Source organism: Trichosurus vulpecula, chromosome 1, assembly GCF_011100635.1.
Source record: "Trichosurus vulpecula isolate mTriVul1 chromosome 1, mTriVul1.pri, whole genome shotgun sequence".
Taxonomy (NCBI): domain Eukaryota; kingdom Metazoa; phylum Chordata; class Mammalia; order Diprotodontia; family Phalangeridae; genus Trichosurus; species Trichosurus vulpecula.
This window is the reverse complement of record NC_050573.1, coordinates 35,869,213-35,886,273: the sequence shown is the minus strand read 5'-3', so window position 1 is coordinate 35,886,273 and position 17,061 is coordinate 35,869,213. Positions and strand designations below refer to the sequence as shown.

Below are 17,061 nucleotides of genomic sequence, written 5' to 3'. Positions count from 1 at the left end.
TTCTCTGGAGTGGGCAGGGGGTTGGGCCTGAGGAGTCTGGCTTCTTGTCTTTGGTGAATGTATTTTCAAAGGAAGGGGCCTTAAGGAAGAGGACCTGGGCCTAAAATCCTCTCCTCTGTCACTTTGCCCATATAACCTGGAGCAGATCCCTCCTTCAGACCTCCGTTTCTTCATCTGTATGATGGTGGGATTGGACTAGATGGACCTGGGAGGTCCTTTCCTGCTGTAAATCTGTGCACCTGTGCTCTAGTTCCAACTCCCTCCTTTTACTGACGGGGAAATGGAGGTCACTTACCCCAGGTCACACCTTCCAGAAGGTGTGGAAGGAGTAGGTAAAAGAATTGCTTTTTAACACCCATCATTTTATCTGTAATCCAGATCCCCTGCCAACCATGAAATGAGGTAGAAAGGAATTTTTACCTTAAACTCCTTTGGGATAGTAAACCTTTGGCAGGATGAAAAAGAGTGATGAAGTCCCTGAGGGACCCTTGAGCAAAGTCATTGTCCCTGGACGGGGCTTTTCCACCTGCCTCCACCCCTGGCAGGGCTATAAGTGCAGACTGCCTCTCATTGGCAGGCTGTTGAATTCTCTTCAATTTCTGGTCTTTGGAGGGGTTTGGCTACAAACCTGGCGTGTCTTGGGATCCGAGATAAGGGAAAAGATGCTGAGGAGAGAGGCTAATAGGCTGTTAGAGTCAGATAAAATACCAAGTTTCCTTGTCATGCCCACTCTGGCTTAATTTTTGCTATCCCTGGGAGACCTCGAAAGAAGGTTATGGCCATTTAAAAATAGTTTTTCAGCAGTAATAAAAAACATGTCTTGGATTAGAAGCACCTGCTAATGGGAGAACAGAGGTAAACACTCATTATTTAAGCCTTGTGGTTTTCTTTCCTCCTTTAGTAAAAAGGGAAGGGGGTAAAATAACATTTTTGACTTTTCAGTCCCATGATAGAAACTAGGGAACTGGCTGGTCTGTTGACTAAGCTTGCTTGGCCCCCACTGACTCAGCCAGGGGAACAAAAGACATTTTCTCGGCAGCCAACCCTGGGCCCCTCAGTCAGCCCTCCTGGGCTTGCCAAGGAATGGATAAATCCTCATTCTTTGAGTACTACCCAGCTGGGCATATTTGTTTGAATCTGTTGCAAGAAACCGATAGAAATGAGGTAGTCACTTCCAGATGGAAAACTTCCTACTGTTTATCTTCCCTGGAATCTTAAAAGTTTCATCATCAGTGGATCGATTTTCTCCTTCTTTCTCCTCATTAGCTGGTTCGAAATGGAGTAATGTCTTCGTTTCTCTCCTCCCTCCCCCCATGAAGACTTAATTCGGGTTGGCCCAAAGCAGTAGAAATTTGGATGGCTCCTAAAGGGTTAAGCATTTCAAGGAACCAGCTATCACTGGGAGTAGCCAGGGGCTGCACGTAAGATGCTTGAAGGAAACTGTTTCATCGTTCCATGCAATACTCTTCAGCATATCACTGTACCGGAAAGCATCCCTGTGATCATTTAATGCACAGATATCTCTCTTAGAATTATCTTTTTTCTCTCCTTTCTCTGGTGTCTCTAAAATAGAATGCACATGAGTTGTCCAGGAACGTTAATAGTCATAGTCTGCCCAGTGTCCCTTCAACCAAGGACTCTGGGATCATTTTATTGTTCAGTAGTTTCAGTCTTGTCTGACTCTTTGTGACCCTACTTGGGGCCTTCTTGGCAGAGATACTGGAGTGGTTTGGCATTTCCTTCTCTGGCTCATTTTCCAGATGAGGAAACTGAGGCAAACAGGGTGAAATGACTTGCCCAGGGTCACCCAGCTAGTAAGTGTCTGAGGCCAGTGTCTTCCTGACTTCAGGCTGGGCGTTCTATCCACTGCAGCGTTTAGCTGCCTTTCTGGGAGCATAGAATCTGCAATTTAGAGCTGAGAGGGACCTTAGAATCCATCACCTCTGATCCTCACTTTACATACGAGGAAACTGGAATGCAGGGAGGTTTAAAGGCTTCGAGTCTTAGGGTTAGAGCTGGAATGGACCTTAGAAGCCATCTGCTCTGATCCCTTCATTTTGTGGATGAAGAAACCGAGACCCGAGGAGGTAGATGACTTAGGATGAGCAATCCACTCAGTCAACGGTCATTCAACAAGCATTTATTAAGCCTTTACTGCATGCCAGGCACTATGCTAAGTGCTGATTTGGGGCTACACAGGACCGTAGAGGCCATCTTGGTACAATTCCTTCTTTTTGTGTATTGGGAAACTGAGGCCCAGGGCAGTTAAATAACTAACTGGGGGTCCTAGTTTTAGAACTGGAAGCGAACTTTGTCTTGTGTTTAGTCCAGTAGATGAGGAAATTGTGGCCCAGAGAACGATGCAGGATTAGGTCTAGAAGGGACCTATGGGAAACCTGTCATTTTATTGCTAGGGAATCAGGCCAAGATGTGGAATGACTTCACCTGAGATCACCTAGGTAGGAAGTGACAAAGCCACGATGTGAACGAACCCAGGTCCAGATACTTTAGAGTCAGTAGAGTTTCCACTGTATTATTTAGCCTTTCTCGTGCCCAAAAGCACAGGTTAGTGTCAGAGCCAGGATTTGAACTCAGGTCACCCGACTCCAAATCTAGCAATCTTTAAACAGAAACCTCCTTGCCATCTTTGTAGATGTGGAAATGATTTCATTCTGATTGACTGCTTCCAAACTCCCATTTTTTTTTTCCAGGAGAAAAGAACCAAACAGACCCCTCCCTCCCCCATTCCCTCAAACAAGATCTATTGAAAACAAACACCCCAACCTCCTTCAGATACTTGGGGCTTTTCCACCACCTGACACCTGAATGCTAAGGGAAGTATCAGCCGGTTATGGGACTTCCCAGGCCCGCTGCTGTACCTCAGAATGCCTCAGCTCACTCAGATCAGGGTTAGGAACGAGGTCAATGGGAAGGAACTCAATTTGAACCTTCAAAACCTTGAGAGATCGGGAGCACTGCATGCTGGAGGCTGACTGCCTTGTTATTCACATTCGATGAACATGAGTAACATGGAAATTTGGTGAGGCTCTGGAATCTGTCACCAAGTAATGTTGAGCAATGCTGTCTTTAATATCCCCAGGCATGTGGCTGAAACCTTTTGAAGGCGAAGGGTGGAAGGCGACTCCCTGTTTGTAAGTCAATTCTTTCGCAAATTTTGTTTTCTGCAGTGCTCTCTTGGAAAAAAAAATTATCATCATCATTATTATTATTTTTTGAGTTCCTTCGTTAGCATCTGTTTTCACCCCGATTGATTTCCCTCGAGGTTCAGCAACTGAGAGGAGGATTGATCTTTCCTTCCCTCCTGATCCATGACCAAGTTTTTGATTTTTTTTGTTGTTTTCCTTTTTTTTTTTTAATCTAGAAAGACACTTGGGTGTGCTGGTGCCTGGCCAATGGCATGTTGACCCAGAGTATTATAAAAAGGAGTGGAGAGAATCGACCAGTCTCATTAGGCAGAGTTAGGGAGGCATCCGGCTTGGAGGAGAAGGCAGAGAATGCAGTTCATAAGTAAGCAGCCAGGCGCTGTCCTAGGTGCTGGAGATAAAAAGCTAAAGATGAACTGGCCCCTGTCCTCAAGGATCTTCCATTTTATTGGGAGGGAATAAAGGAGAATAGTGTGGCCTTGGCCTGATTGGAGAGGAATTCTAGAAGGAAGGGGTCCTCAGAGAACTGGCAGACCTTTGGTCCTGAGAGGATCAGATGTGCTCCTTAGCCAAGTGCCTTTTTTCTTCTCAAGACACAGAGAGAATTGATGTACTGATAAAAATATAATAATAAAATCTTCTACCCAGCTAAAATTGGGACAGCTGAGGAAAGAAAATGTAGCCATCGGAATGACTCAATCTGAATCCCAACCTAATGCATTTCCCCTGCTATGTTCCCAAAGTCTAAGACCTCCAGAGAGTCAGTGGGGCATGATGACTAGGGAGAGAGAGTTGGCCTTAGAGCCAGAAGACCTGGGTTCAAGTCCTACCTCTGACAAATACTGGTCGCAGGACCCTGAGCAAGCTACCGGCCTCTAGGTGCTTTAGAGAATGTGCTGAGTTATCTTGGTAGAGGGAATTACTGACCAGGCATTCCCAACACCAGCGACATCACAGGTGTAGTTTAATAGAAAGGAAGAGGAAGAAGGGAGGGAGAGAGAAAGAAAAGAAGAAAAGGAGAGAGAGGAAGAAAAGATGAAAGAGGGATGGGGGAAGGACAGGGGTAGAGAGGAAGAAGAGTGAAGGAGGGAGAGGGAGAGAGGAAGGAGAGAGAGAAGGGGAGGGAAGAAGAGGAGAAAGGGGAAAGGGAGGGAGGGGGAGAGAGGAAGAAGAGAGAAAAGGAGAAGAGAGAAGCAGGGAGAGACAGACACCCTGGCATATGTGATCCATATAATCTCATTTCATATCATAGCATTCTGCCGAGGTAGGGAATAACAGGGTGAACTGATGAGGGAAGCAGTCCCAGAAAGGGAACTTACTGGCCCCAGTTCCCACAGAGTCAGAAGGAGAGTTGGATGTTACTTAATCCAGGGGAAATTTGGCAGGTTTTCCTATTTGGGTGGGTTTAGTGAGGCTGTAGTAGGTCCCCCTAGGAGGGATGGAGGGCAGCCTTGGGCCAGTGTTGGCTCCTGCTGATTCCTCAGAGGTTGGCAGAGAGGATGTTGTATTCCCAAAGGTGGTGCTAACACACCAGGTGGTTTCCGTGGGCTAGAAAAGTTTGTAGGTTCAGGCCTGTTTCCCCCAAGGCCAGTTAAGACCATTGAAAGCCTAGATAGGAGGCTGGTTGCTTTCTTGTGGACACATCAGGTCTTGTGGACTCTGGCAGGACTCCTATGGGGCTGTGATCCTTGCTGTCTATGGAGGGGGCAGATTCTGTTGTCGATTTTGGGGTTTTGTGAAAGGGCCCTGGGATGGCAGAAGCCGTTCCATCCCCCAGACCCCAATTGAGCTAGGTGACTGTGGTGGGGTTACATTGTCTCCCAGCTCTGGTGATTTGGCCTCTGAGAGGAAAGTGAGGTTCATAGGATCCCTGCTGTGCAGCTGAAAGGGACCTCAGTCTAACCCTCTCATTTTACAGAGGAAGAAACCAAGGCCCCAAACCAGGGTCACACAGAGGTCTTTGAATAGATCCTAGATCTAGAAGTGAAAGAGATTTCAGAGGTGTCTAAGCCCCCCGTTCTCCAGATGAGAGAAACTGAGGCTCAGAATGGGGAGAGTCAGAGTTTAGAGTCAAAAGGGACCTCAGAGGATACCTAATTTGCCCCCTTCCCATCCCATGTTTTATGCATGGGGAAATAGAACCTTAGGAAGTGAGTGACTTGGGTAAGATCACACAGGCAGTAAGTGGGAGGCTGGGGTTTTCCCCTGCACCATGGATGCCCCTTCCTCACTTGCTCTCAGACTTCTACCCCGTCTCCTCGGCACACATCGGGAGAAGTAGAAATTCAAGCTCTTCTCTAATGGGGAAGGAAACTTCCATCCCTCCTGAGGTTCTCACACCTGCTGCCATAACCCTGCATGTGACCAGGCTTGGCAGGGAGTAGGGGAGGAGAGAGAGTGCTGTGTTCAGGACCACCTGTGGCATTCAGAAAGCCTGAGAGATGCAAAGGACCCTTCCCCTTCCTGTCTCCTTCCTCCTCCTCCTCCTCCCTCTACCCTCCCCATCCCTATCCCTCTCCCCTTCCCCCTTCCTATCCCTCTCTCCTCCTCTCCCCCTCTTCTCTCTCCCCTTCCCTCCTCATCCCTCTCCTCCCTCTCCTCCCTTCCCCTCCCTATCCCTCTCCCCTTCTCCCTCTCACCTTCCTATCCCTCTCTCCTCCCCCTTCCCCATTCCTCTTCTCTCTCCCCTTCCCTCCCTATCCCTCACCCTCCCTATCTCTCTCCCCTTCTCCCTCCCACCTTCCTATCCCTCTCTCCTCCCTCCCGCCTCCTCTTCTCCCCCTTCCCTCCCTATCCCTCTCCCCTTCTCCCTCTCACCTTCCTATCCCTCTCTCCTCCCCCTTCCCCACTCCTCTTCTCTCCCCCCTTCCCTCCTTATCCCTCTCCCCCCTTCCCTCCCTATGTCTCTCCCCTTCCCTCTACCCCTCCCTATCCCTCTCCCCCTTTCCCTCCCTATCCCTCCCCCCCCCCACTTCTCTCCCCTGGCCGTCTATCCTTTTGGTAGCATTAACCTAGCAAAATGCAAAGGAGGCAGCTGCCCTGTGGCTGTTCTGGGTCTCTCCCAGGTTCTCCCCTCTTTCCTTCCCGAGCTTGCCTGGCTCCGGGGGTTTCGAGCCGAGTTGGGTGCTGTTCCACTGATGACGACTAAGGGTGATCCCATCCCACCCCCTCAGTCCTTAGAAGTAAAGGGGAAATACGGGTAGAAGCTCCATTAATCCCTGTGTGGCCTCATGGGCAGAAGTCCAGTGCCTGAACCCCGTTGGGGAATGCCGAGTTGTAGGGGATGACCCATGCCCAGCCACAACTCTAGGCTGGCGGGTGGATGGAGGGAGAAGACCTTCTTGGTACCTTTGTTCTTGTTTGTCTGGCTCCTGGGTTCTGCTTTCTGGAGTCAGCTTAGGCTCTTAGAGGTAACAAGGATGGAAAGGGAAGAATTTTTTTCTTCCTGGGGGGGGTTGTAGTCTTTCTTTTCTCAGTGGGTTAGGGAGAAAGGATGGCAGACTTCCTGAAGTATTGTTCAGGCAATCAGAGGAGCCTGTCTCCGCTGTAGTCGGAACAGTGACTTCAAATCTAGATGGGCTCACCCTGTTTGAGTGGCCCAGGTGAATCGCTGGGGCGGGGTGGGGAGCCCTGGGAGATTTTTGGAGCATTTCGGGAGAACACACAGCTCCCTGGTCCTCTGCTCCCCCTCTCTCTTCCTTGGGTGTGCACGTTAGTGAACCCTGAAACGATGCTATCACCCCTAGCTGCCTCATTGTGTATGCTGCTGGCATCTGGCCCCCTTCCAGCCCCTCCCTCCCTCCTCTCCTCCTTCCCTCTCCTCCCCACATCATTCATTCTCTTGCTAAGATGATGAAAATGATGCCTCAGGGGGCCCCTCTGCTGTAAACTTCTCTTGCTCCCCCCTTCCCCTTCCCTTCCCTCTTCCCAATCCCCCCCTTCTTTGCTCACTCCTCCGGAAACTGACCTCCACCCACCGGGTGTTGCTTCTAGGTACAGGCCAAATTCCGGTACCCTTTCTACTATGAGATGTGTTGGTATGTTTTGGAGAGATACGTACACTGCGTGACCCAGCGTTCCCACCTCACTCAGGAGTACCAGAGAGAATCAATGCTCATTGGTGAGTGCTGGCGGGGGTCTGGGGGAGGGAGGCAGGCTTGCCATGCATCTGGGAGGTCTGGCTCCGTGGCTGCCTCAGTCTTACGGAGTGGGGAAGAGGCAGCTGCTGAATGTTGCAGGAGAGAGTCCAGAACTCAGTGGATTCTTTTCAGAGATGAGGGCATTGGGGGAAAACTCCAGGGGTTGACAGGGGAGTGGTCATCCTTTGGGAGGGAGAGTCCCTCGCCGTGGATAATGGTAACCAAGGCGCTCTGGGGACCTGGGAGTCTTAAAATCATCTGTGCCTTTGCAAAAGGGAGGGTCTCGAGGTGGGTGGCGCTTTGCATGACCATTCCCCGGTGTGTCTGCAGATTTGGGGGTGTCCATAGCTCCTGCGAGCCTGATGTCTTCTGCTTTAAGCCTTTGATTTGTTCCCGGTTGGTTTTTCTGCATCAGTGAGTGGCTTTTGTCTCGTGGAAGAGAGGGGCTCTGGGGGAGAGTGCCCGGGGCCCATCGTTAACTCGGGCTGGGAGATGGCGAGGGATGGCTGGGAAAGCGATATCAGTGGGTGGCGGGTGATACTGATCCAGGCAGGGAGAGACCGCGTTTCTCCCGCAGCTGCGGTAGCCCTGCCCCCCGCCTTTATTTAAAGGGACATCAGCCCACGCTAGGCTCCGCCTTCTCATTCTCTCACACATCAGTCCTGAAGTTGCATGCCAGCGGCTGACGGCAGTAGAGATCTGGACCAAGCAAAGCAGGCTCTCCAGCCGGGAGTCTCTGCTTATTGAGGGTTTGCAAAGTGTGTCTCGTCTGAGACATGTGGCAGATTAGATGAGGAATTAGGCTCAGAGAGTGCTGTGCCCAGGGCAAGCTGGGCAGCCAGATGGCTCAGTGCTCAGAGGCTGGGACTCGAATCAAGAAGACCAGAGTTCAAATGTGGCTTCAGATACTTATTAGCTGTGTGACCCTGGTCAAGTCACTTAATCTCTGTCTGCCTCATTTTTCTCGACTGTAAAATGGGGATCATAGCAGCACCTACCTTCCGGGGTTGTTGAGAGGATGAGAGGAGATAATAGTTGTAAATAACATAGAAAATAACCCAGCCTGCAGGATTGTCTCAAGGCTCTGATTACAAAAGCACTTAGCGCAGTACCCAGTATGTAGTAGGTGCTTTTATAAATGCTTATTCCCTTCCCCAGGGTCACACAGCTGGCCAGTAAGTGTCTGGGGCGGGACCTGAACCCAGGTCCTCCTGACGACTCCAAGTCACCAGCATGTGCGCCTTGGTGCCCCTCAATTCAGGGGCATTCTTGTCAGCAGAGGGAGGAGGGAGGCTGGCCGCTTTCTTGTTTTTCTTTCCCAGTTGTCTTTTCTAGATTTTTTCACACAACAAGACCTCCTCCCCAACCCTCTCTTCCCCATCCTCTGTTGCTTGCAGTGGCACCAGAGACCACGAGGCCAGGGTGGGGAGGTGGGGGGGTCCTGTAGGCCATCAGAGCAGGACTTGTCTTGCTTCCTTAGAAACACTGACTAGGTCTTGGGGGGCAGGTGTGTGAGTGGGTGTGTGTGTGTATGTGTGTGCGCGCACGCACGCACCTGCACTTTTACCAAACCTCAATAAATGATATGTATTGAAGCATTTGGAATTGAGTGACTTGTCCTTAATCCCATGGTTTCCTATTTTGATCTTTGAGGAAGGAAGGAAAGGAGAGAGGAAAAGAGGAAGAAAGGAGAGAAGAGAGGAAGGGAGGGATAGAGGGAGTGAGGAAGGAAAGGAAGAAAGAGAGGAAGGAATGGAAGAAGGAAAGAAGGGAGAGGAAGGAAGGAAAGGGAGAGAGTAGAAGGAAAGATTGAATGGATGGATAGAGGGATGAAGGCGTGAAGAAGCAAGCTTAGTATGTGTCAGACACTGTGCTAAGCTACAAATAGGTTCCTGTCCTCAAGGGGGAGGGAAGGGAATCAGCATTTATGAAGCGCCTATTCCACACCAGGCCCTGTGCCGAGTGCTTTACAGTCATTGTCACATTTGATCCTCACAACAACCCTGGGAGGGAGGTGCTATTTTTATTCCCATTTTACAGATGTGGAAACTGAGGCAGACAGTGGTGAAGGGATTTGCCCAGGACAACCCAACTAGTGATTGTCTGAGGCTGAATTTGAATTTGGGTTTCTCCTGACTTCAGGCCTGGTCATGTCACCAGCTGCTTCCTTGATGAGAAAGCTGAGCTTCCAGCAGCTAGGTGGAAAGGCCCCCCTTAAGTGCTTAGGGTTTGCCAGGGACCCACCTCTGGGATAAGAGCAGATGTTAGGCCATCATGGATAACACCATCAGAGCCGCCGTGCCCTTCCCCCTCGCAAGCAGGGATGCTCACCTGGAGCCACACCAGCCGGGACGAGGATCATAGAATTTAGAGCCTGGCTAAGCTGCCCGAGCCCTTAGTCAAATTTCTTCTTTTCCACCAAAGGCCCAGGAGATGACTTGATGTCCCCCAGAGAGGCAGGAAGTATAGGTGACTGTCTGTGTTCTGCTGCCCGACCAGCCTTCGGATTCTGGCCCATTCCCTTTCCCTTTTGGAATTTGTGTTTTTTCCCTTGAAAAAGAAGAAGCTGTTTTGTCCTTCTGTCTTCAGCATTTTCAACTACCTCTCTCCCTTCTCCCCTCCCCAGTGAGCTCTCTCTCATAACAAGGAATAAAAAAGGCAGGGGGGGGGGCGGGGGCGGGGCGCGGTTACTCAAACTATTCAAATGCATCAACTGAATGCGTTGGCTTATAGGACATTCTACGTCCATAGCCCCCCCTACTTCTGGAAATAAGGGAGAAAGGTTTCTTTTCTCTTCCTTTCTTTGGCCAGAAGTTACTTATTTGGAAAATAATTTTTTTCATTGTTTTGATATCTATTGTTTTTCCACAGCCTTCATTTCTACATTTATCTCTGTCCCCTTCCCGTCCAACGAGCCATCCCTTGCCACAATAAATTAAAAAGAAAGCCGTATTACCCACCTGTGGCCCTGCCACCTTCATCAAGAAGGGAGGAAGGTCTGGCCTTGGTTTTATGGGCTGTAACATATTACAAAAAATACTTGCCCTCCATCCCTCACAGGCTCTCAGTAAGGAAAGCAGGCTTTGTCAGGCTCCATAATGGCGCACATTTATTTAATGTTCCAAAGTTTGCCAAACGTTTTGCCTTCATCATCTTACTCAGTCCTCACTACTGCCTGATGGGGTGTAGGTACCATTGGTGTGATCATCCCGATTTTATAGATGAGGAAACTGGGTCTCTGGAGGCATTGAGTCAGGTGCCCCATGGTCACACAGTGAATCCATTTTAGAGGTAGGATTTGAACCCACATTTTCCTAACTCCATAACCAACACTTTATCTGCTATGCCAGTGGTGCTTCTAATCTTAAGCCTCTGTTTATGAGTGTGTGAGACACACACACACACACACAACACACACACACACTCTGAGAGAGATTGCCTTACGTATTTCATGGTTTCTATATTGTGTCATGCAGATGCCTCGAGAAAACCCAGTGTAGACGGCTTCTCATCTGATTCCTGGCTGGAGATGGATGAGGAATCCTGTGAGCTGCACCCCCAGGAGGAGGAAAAGGAAAAGAAAGAGAAGGAGGAAAAAGAGAAGGAAGACAAGGAAAAGGAGAAGGAAGGGAAGAAGGAGAAGGAAGAGAAGGAGAAGGAAGAGAGCGTGGACAAGGCAGCACCCAAGCCTTTGGCTCCGCTGGTCCTGCCTGTCCCACTCATCCCTCCTATCCCGCCCATCCCGCCTGTCCCACCTGTCCTGCCCTTCCTGCCCCCCCATGCCACCGCCTCTCCTACCAGCACACCCTCGGAGGGCCAGGAGGCCACCATGAAAAAGCCCAAAGCAGCCGCCGTGCGGTACCTCAAAAGGACTTTGTCCAATGAGTCAGATGAGAGTGTCAAGTCCGCCATGACCACAGACTATCCCAAAACCCCGACAGGCTCCCCCGCCACAGAAGTCTCCACCAAGTGGACTCACCTTACGGAGTTTGAACTGAAGGGCCTCAAAGCCCTGGTCGAGAAGCTTGAATCCCTTCCAGAGAACAAGAAATGTGTCCCTGAGGGGATCGAGGATCCCCAGGCGCTTCTGGAGGACATGAAGGTGGGTAGTGGAGGGCATTGCAGGGAAAACTCTTTTATGTGTTATTTCTGGAGAAGAGGGGAGTGTTGGGGTGTCAGGAAAGGTTATAGACCTAATGTGCCATTTACAGGACATATGGAATGGATGGAAAGGCATTTGTGAAATGTCGACTGTGTCTATGAGAACTAGTATGTGTCAAGCAATGGGCCTAAGTCTTGGAGGCCATCTGGACCTCCTCCTGCAGTCTGCCCCCTCCTCATTTTCTGGTTGAGGAAGTTGAGGCCCAAGGTTGTACACGGCATAAGAGTGAGAGGCAGGATTGGACCAAGGTCCTCTGGATGCAGAGATCCTTCCACGTCTGCAGGCTTAGAGATTCAGAGGATTTCATACCAGGAGGGGGGACCTTCAGGATGATCCAATTTAGCTCTCCCATTTTAACAGATGAGTCCACTGAGGCTCAGAACTATTGAGGGCTTGGTCATATTTGCCTACTAAGGAGTGTCCTAGCTGGGATTCTTCCGATTTCAAATTTTTGTGTTTCTTTTGCCACTGCTATTTCTCCTGCCACTAGACATCAGAACCTGTCATGTCTGTGATTTTTCTGGAGGACCATAACAATCCCGTGAGCAAAATATTGCAGGCCTGGTTATCAGTTTTCCTGTATGCCTATATATGTACCCATTGTTTTCCCTAAAGGGTAGGTTTCATTTTTGTCTCTATATGCCTAATGTCTGGTGTAGCTTCTGGTACGTGGTAGGTGCTTAATAAATGCTTTGTGATTGATTATCCCCATTTTACAGGACACAGATTTAACATTGGAAGGTTCCTTTGAGGCCATCTAGTTTCATTTTATAGATAGAGAAACAGGCCGAGAAGGTCAAGATTTGAACCTGTGTTGATGATCCGTAGTTAGACAATGGGGAAGAAATCTCCAGTCATTGGTAAGGAGATAGATTCAAAGTCTGACCCGTCTCCAGAGTCGTGTTCTCTGCTTAGAGACCCGTGAAGCCAGGATAGAGATGGCCTTGGTGACTTAGGCAGTCTGGCTTACAAGGCAGCGGACTTGCAGTTGGGAAGACGAGGGTCTGAATTCCTTCTCAGACCCTTAACTGTGTGACCCTGGACCAGGAACATGATCTCCATGAAATAGAGATGGCAGTAGTAATGTTATTGTTATGACGTCCCTATATCCTGTGACCTGTGTGCCTGGGTAGTTCTGAGGCACAGGTGAAAATGAATAAACAGAAAGAACTTTTAAAGTACTACATAAGTTAATAGGATTGTTATTCTTAAATTTCTTTAAAATTTTTAGAGCTGTCTTTTTGTATTTACATCACCTTCCTTCCCAGATATATCCCTCCCCAGCAATCCGTTCCTTTTTAACAAATAATGAAAAAGAAAGGGCAGCTATGTGGTGCAGTGGATAAAGCGCCAGGCTGGGAATCAAGTATTCCTGAGTTCAAATCTGGCCTCCAACACTTACTAGCTGGATGACCGTGGGCAAGTGTCTTTACCCTGTTTGCCTCAGTTTCCTCATCTGTAAAATGAACCAGAAAAGGAAATGACAAACCCCTCCAGTATCTCTGCCAAGAAAACCCCAAATGGGGTCATAAAGAGTTGAATGTGACTGAAAAACTATTGAACGACAGCGGAAAAGGGGAGAAAAAAAGAACAGCTAAGAGAACTTAGAAGCATATCAGTTGCCTGAAAATGGATGCAATATTCCACTCCTGTATCCCTCCACTTCTGTAAAGAAGGGAGGGAAGGTGCATTTTCTCTTCTTTTTTTTTTTTAATTTGCTGGTCATTATTAATAATATTTTTATTAAATAATTAAAAATATAATTAATCAGTAATTAATACTACTCATTATTGAAAGTTCTTAGTGTGAGACCAGATTCAGCCCCCCACTTGACTTCTCATTTCTAATGCCCTGATGCTGAAACACAGGTAAATTTCAGGGATGGGAAGGGGGCGGGGCAGAGAAGCAGCTGAGATTTATAACTTTCTTCCCTGAAAGCTTCAGGAGTGGTCCTCTTCCCTTGAGGAGGGAAGTCTTGGGTCACTGTCGGAGAACCTTCAGGTGCAGGCGGCAGGGGCAGTAGCACTCACCTTCAGGAAGCCATATGGGTCTTACCTTGTATGATAAGTGGGTTTCTGACTGAAGGTCAGAGCTGGAAAGGAGCTTCGGAATCACTGAACTTAACGTTCTCATCTCCCAGAGGACTTAACAGAGGTTTGAGTATTTTTCTCAGAGCTCATATAACTAGTAAGTGGTAGGGCTGGGATTTGAACTCAGGGCCTCTGATAACCATATCCATTGCCTTTGCTGCTAAGATACCTTCTCTATCTGGGCTCCTTTTTTTTTAACTGAGGCTCAGAGGAAGGAAGAAAGGAACAAAGATTTATTAAGCGCCTACTATGTGCCGGGCACTATGCTAAGCACTTTAAATATGTCATCTCATTTGATCCTCCTGACAGCCCTAGGAGGGGAGGTGCTATGATTATCACCCCCATTTTGAAGTTCAGGAAATTGAGGCATATAGGTAAAGTGACTTATCCAGGATCATACAGCCAGTGGCAAAATCAGAATTTGAACTCAGATCTTCTGTCTCTCAGCCCAGTGCTCTTTCTGATTACTTGCTCTGCTATGTGGTGAGTAATTTGTTTTGTTTTAATTGGACTGTTCACTATGGAGGTAATTTGTGATTTAAAAGAACTGGGTGTCAGTTGCTTTACTAGTATTACTGGTAGTTGTAATTATTGTTATGATAAAATATCTCATTAATCATCTCATCCAAAAGGTAGGAATGATACGTATGATATAGAAGAGTGCACAGGGCATTAAAGTTCTGTTCCTGTCTTAGACTCTTCTAGCTGTGGCCTTGGTTAAGTCACTTTACCTTTGTCTGCCTCAGTTTCTTCATTTGTAAAAGGAAGAGGTTGGTCTTAAGTTCCCATGATTAGTCAGAAAGTGGCCAGAGGGACCCAGCCAGCTCATGAGAGGCTTCTAAGTCATGTCCCAGAGGACTGTTTGAGGGTCGAGGAAGCAGAGACCCAGACAGACTTGGTATGTTAGCAAATGTTTGGATGGGGAGAACTCTTTTAGCAGAGGTCCAGACTCTCAGAGTGAGTCAAACCCTGATTTGTAGGATCGAATCGCATTCTGGGAGTTGGAATTCAAAAGGAATCCCCCTGCTTTTTTCATGGGGCTTTTTTTGCCCTTCCCAAAACTTTGACTTCTCTGACCTGCTCGTCCTCACAGACACCATGGGATCACAGGAGAATGAGCTGGAGCAGATCTTAGAAGTTATCCAGTGCAGCCCCCTCCTTTAACAGATGGGGAAACTGAAGCCAGGGAACTGAAGAGATTTACCCAAAGGCTGCCAGGCTAGTCAATCTTAGCTCTGGGGCTTCGAACTTAGGGGTTATGATGTTCTTGACATGCAGGTTAGGTTCCCTTCTAGGTCTGGAACCTGCCTCTCTTCCTTTCCCCTGCCCTGTTCCTGATCTGGCCTGCCCTAATTGGGTTTGCAGGCAGAAACAGCTAGTTCCTCCTTCTCTCTCCCTTGTTCCTCTCTCTCCTTTGTTTCTCTCTTCCCTTTGTCTCTTTTTTTTCTTTCTCTATTTTTTTCTGTCTCTGTTTCTCTTAATCTCTTTCTCTTTTCTTCCCTTCCTTCCTTCCTTCCTTCCTCCCTCCCTTCCTCACTCCCTCCTTCCTTCCCTTTCTTCCTTTTCCTTCCTTCCTTCCTTCCTTCCTTCCTTCCTCCCTCCCTTCCTCACTCCCTCCTTCCCTCCCTCCCTTCCTTTTCTTTCCTTCCTTCCTTCCTTTCTCCCTCCTTCTCTTCCTTCCTTTCCTCCCTCCCTCCTTCCCTCCCTCCCTTCCTTTTCTTTCCTTCCTTCCTTCCTTTCTCCTTCTCTTTCTTCCTTTCCTCCCTGCCTCCTTCCCTCCCTCCCTTCCTTTTCTTTCCTTCCTTCCTTCCTCCCTCCCTTCCTTCCTTCCTTCCTTCCTTCCTTCCTTCCTTCCTTCCTCACTCCCTCCTTCCTTCCCTTCCTTCCTTTTCCTTCCTTCTTTCCTTCTTTCCTTCCTTCCTTCCTTTCTTCCTTCCTTCCTTCCTTGTTCCCTCCCTCCCTCCTTCTCTTCCTTCCTTTCCTTCCTCCCTCCTTTCCTCCCTCCCTTCCTTTTCTTTCTTTCCTTCCTTCCTTTCTCCCTCCTTCTCTTCCTTCCTTTCCTCCTTCCTTCTTTCCTATTTTTTTGTCTTAAGTTAGCCAATTAGCATTTGTCTGTTTAACACTTATTATTTACTAATTTCTGGAGAGACCAAGGAGCAGACCCTTAGAAGAACAGTCCCTGCCCTCAAGGAGCACCCAGTCCAATGAACTATATACACACCATCTAGATAAGATAATTGGAGCTAACATGCAGTAGGTGAGCACTAGCAGTCCTCTGCACCAGTGAAATCTCAAGTCTGTCTAAAACAATCAACTCAGTGCTTGCTTTATTTGGTACTGGCATCCAGGGTCCTTTTTTTGGGTTGTTTTTTGGAGGCAGTGGGGTTAAGTGACTTGCCCAGGGTCACACATTTAGTAAGTGTCTGAGGTCGTATTTGAACTCAAGACCTCCTGACTCCAGGGCTGGTGCCACCTAGCTGCCCGCTCTTTTGAATTTCATCAGTGTAGGGAGCTTTTCAAGTGGAAATCTGCCCCACCAATGCAATTGGCAGCTCCTCTGGAGCTTCTTGAGTTTCTGAGGGAGGTGCCTGGGACGCTGAGAGGTACAGTCATTTCTTCAGGGTCACACTCCTTATATGTAGCAGGAGCAGGTCTTGAATGCAGGGCTTCATTACTCCAAGTGAAGTATCCTGTCTGCTATATCTCACTCCTTTAGAAGAGTGGAACGAACAGTTAGGATTTAGAGGAGGAAGAGTTTATATGTTCTGGATTGGTCATCTCCTCAAGAATTAATAACTCAAAATTAGTAACTAATTATATTAATAAACTCTTCCCATTTGATTGTAAGCTCCTTGAGGGCTTCCTTTTGTATTCACAGCATTTAGCACAGTGCCTGGCACATAGTAGGTACTCAAGAAATATTTATCGATTGATTGAGGGAGAAAGGGATGTTTGAGGCTGTTGAGGCTGGGGGGAAACGGGCATTTTCCTTCCCGTGACTGGTTTGGTGGGAAAGGGAATGGAACCATTGGTCTCAAGCAGAGGAGCCTTCTGTCACGCAGTCAGTCAACAAACATACATTTATTAATTGATCGATTGGTTTAGTGTTCACTCTCTGCCTGGCACTCTGCCAGTCCCAGGGTGTACAAAGGGGAAAAATAGTGCCCTGCCTCAAGGAGCTTATATTCTATGGGAAGGGCCAGTAGGTACAAGGTGTACCAAAAGCCTTAGTACAATTTAAAGCTCTTAAAGCTTAAGACTGCACTCAGAGTTTTGGGACACTTTGTATAAACTATACAGAAAATATGAATACGTGGTGATTTTGGGGAGTGGAGAAGGCATTTGCTGTGGGGTGGGAGGGAGAATCAGGATCCGAGCTTTGAAGGAAACTGAAGATTCCAAGAGGTAGAAGAGAGGAAGATATGTAGTCCAGGCATGGGCAACTGTCCGTGCAAAAGCATGGAGGCCGGAGATGGGTGCATCATATAGGACAAACAGCACGAAGG

The 17,061-nt window shown here is 48.2% G+C and overlaps 1 protein-coding gene across 4 annotated transcripts in view; it reads left to right on the top strand.

Moving 5' to 3' along the window:
• KDM2B (lysine demethylase 2B) overlaps window positions 1–17,061 on the top strand; it is a 145,004-nt gene that overhangs the window by 65,801 nt on the left and 62,142 nt on the right. For all 4 annotated transcript variants that reach the window (XM_036741979.1, XM_036741978.1, XM_036741981.1 and 1 more), the window contains 2 exons: window positions 7,158–7,284; window positions 10,780–11,405. In XM_036741979.1, the coding sequence (XP_036597874.1) occupies window positions 7,158–7,284; window positions 10,780–11,405 (753 nt within the window). The remainder of the gene's footprint in view (window positions 1–7,157; window positions 7,285–10,779; window positions 11,406–17,061) is intronic.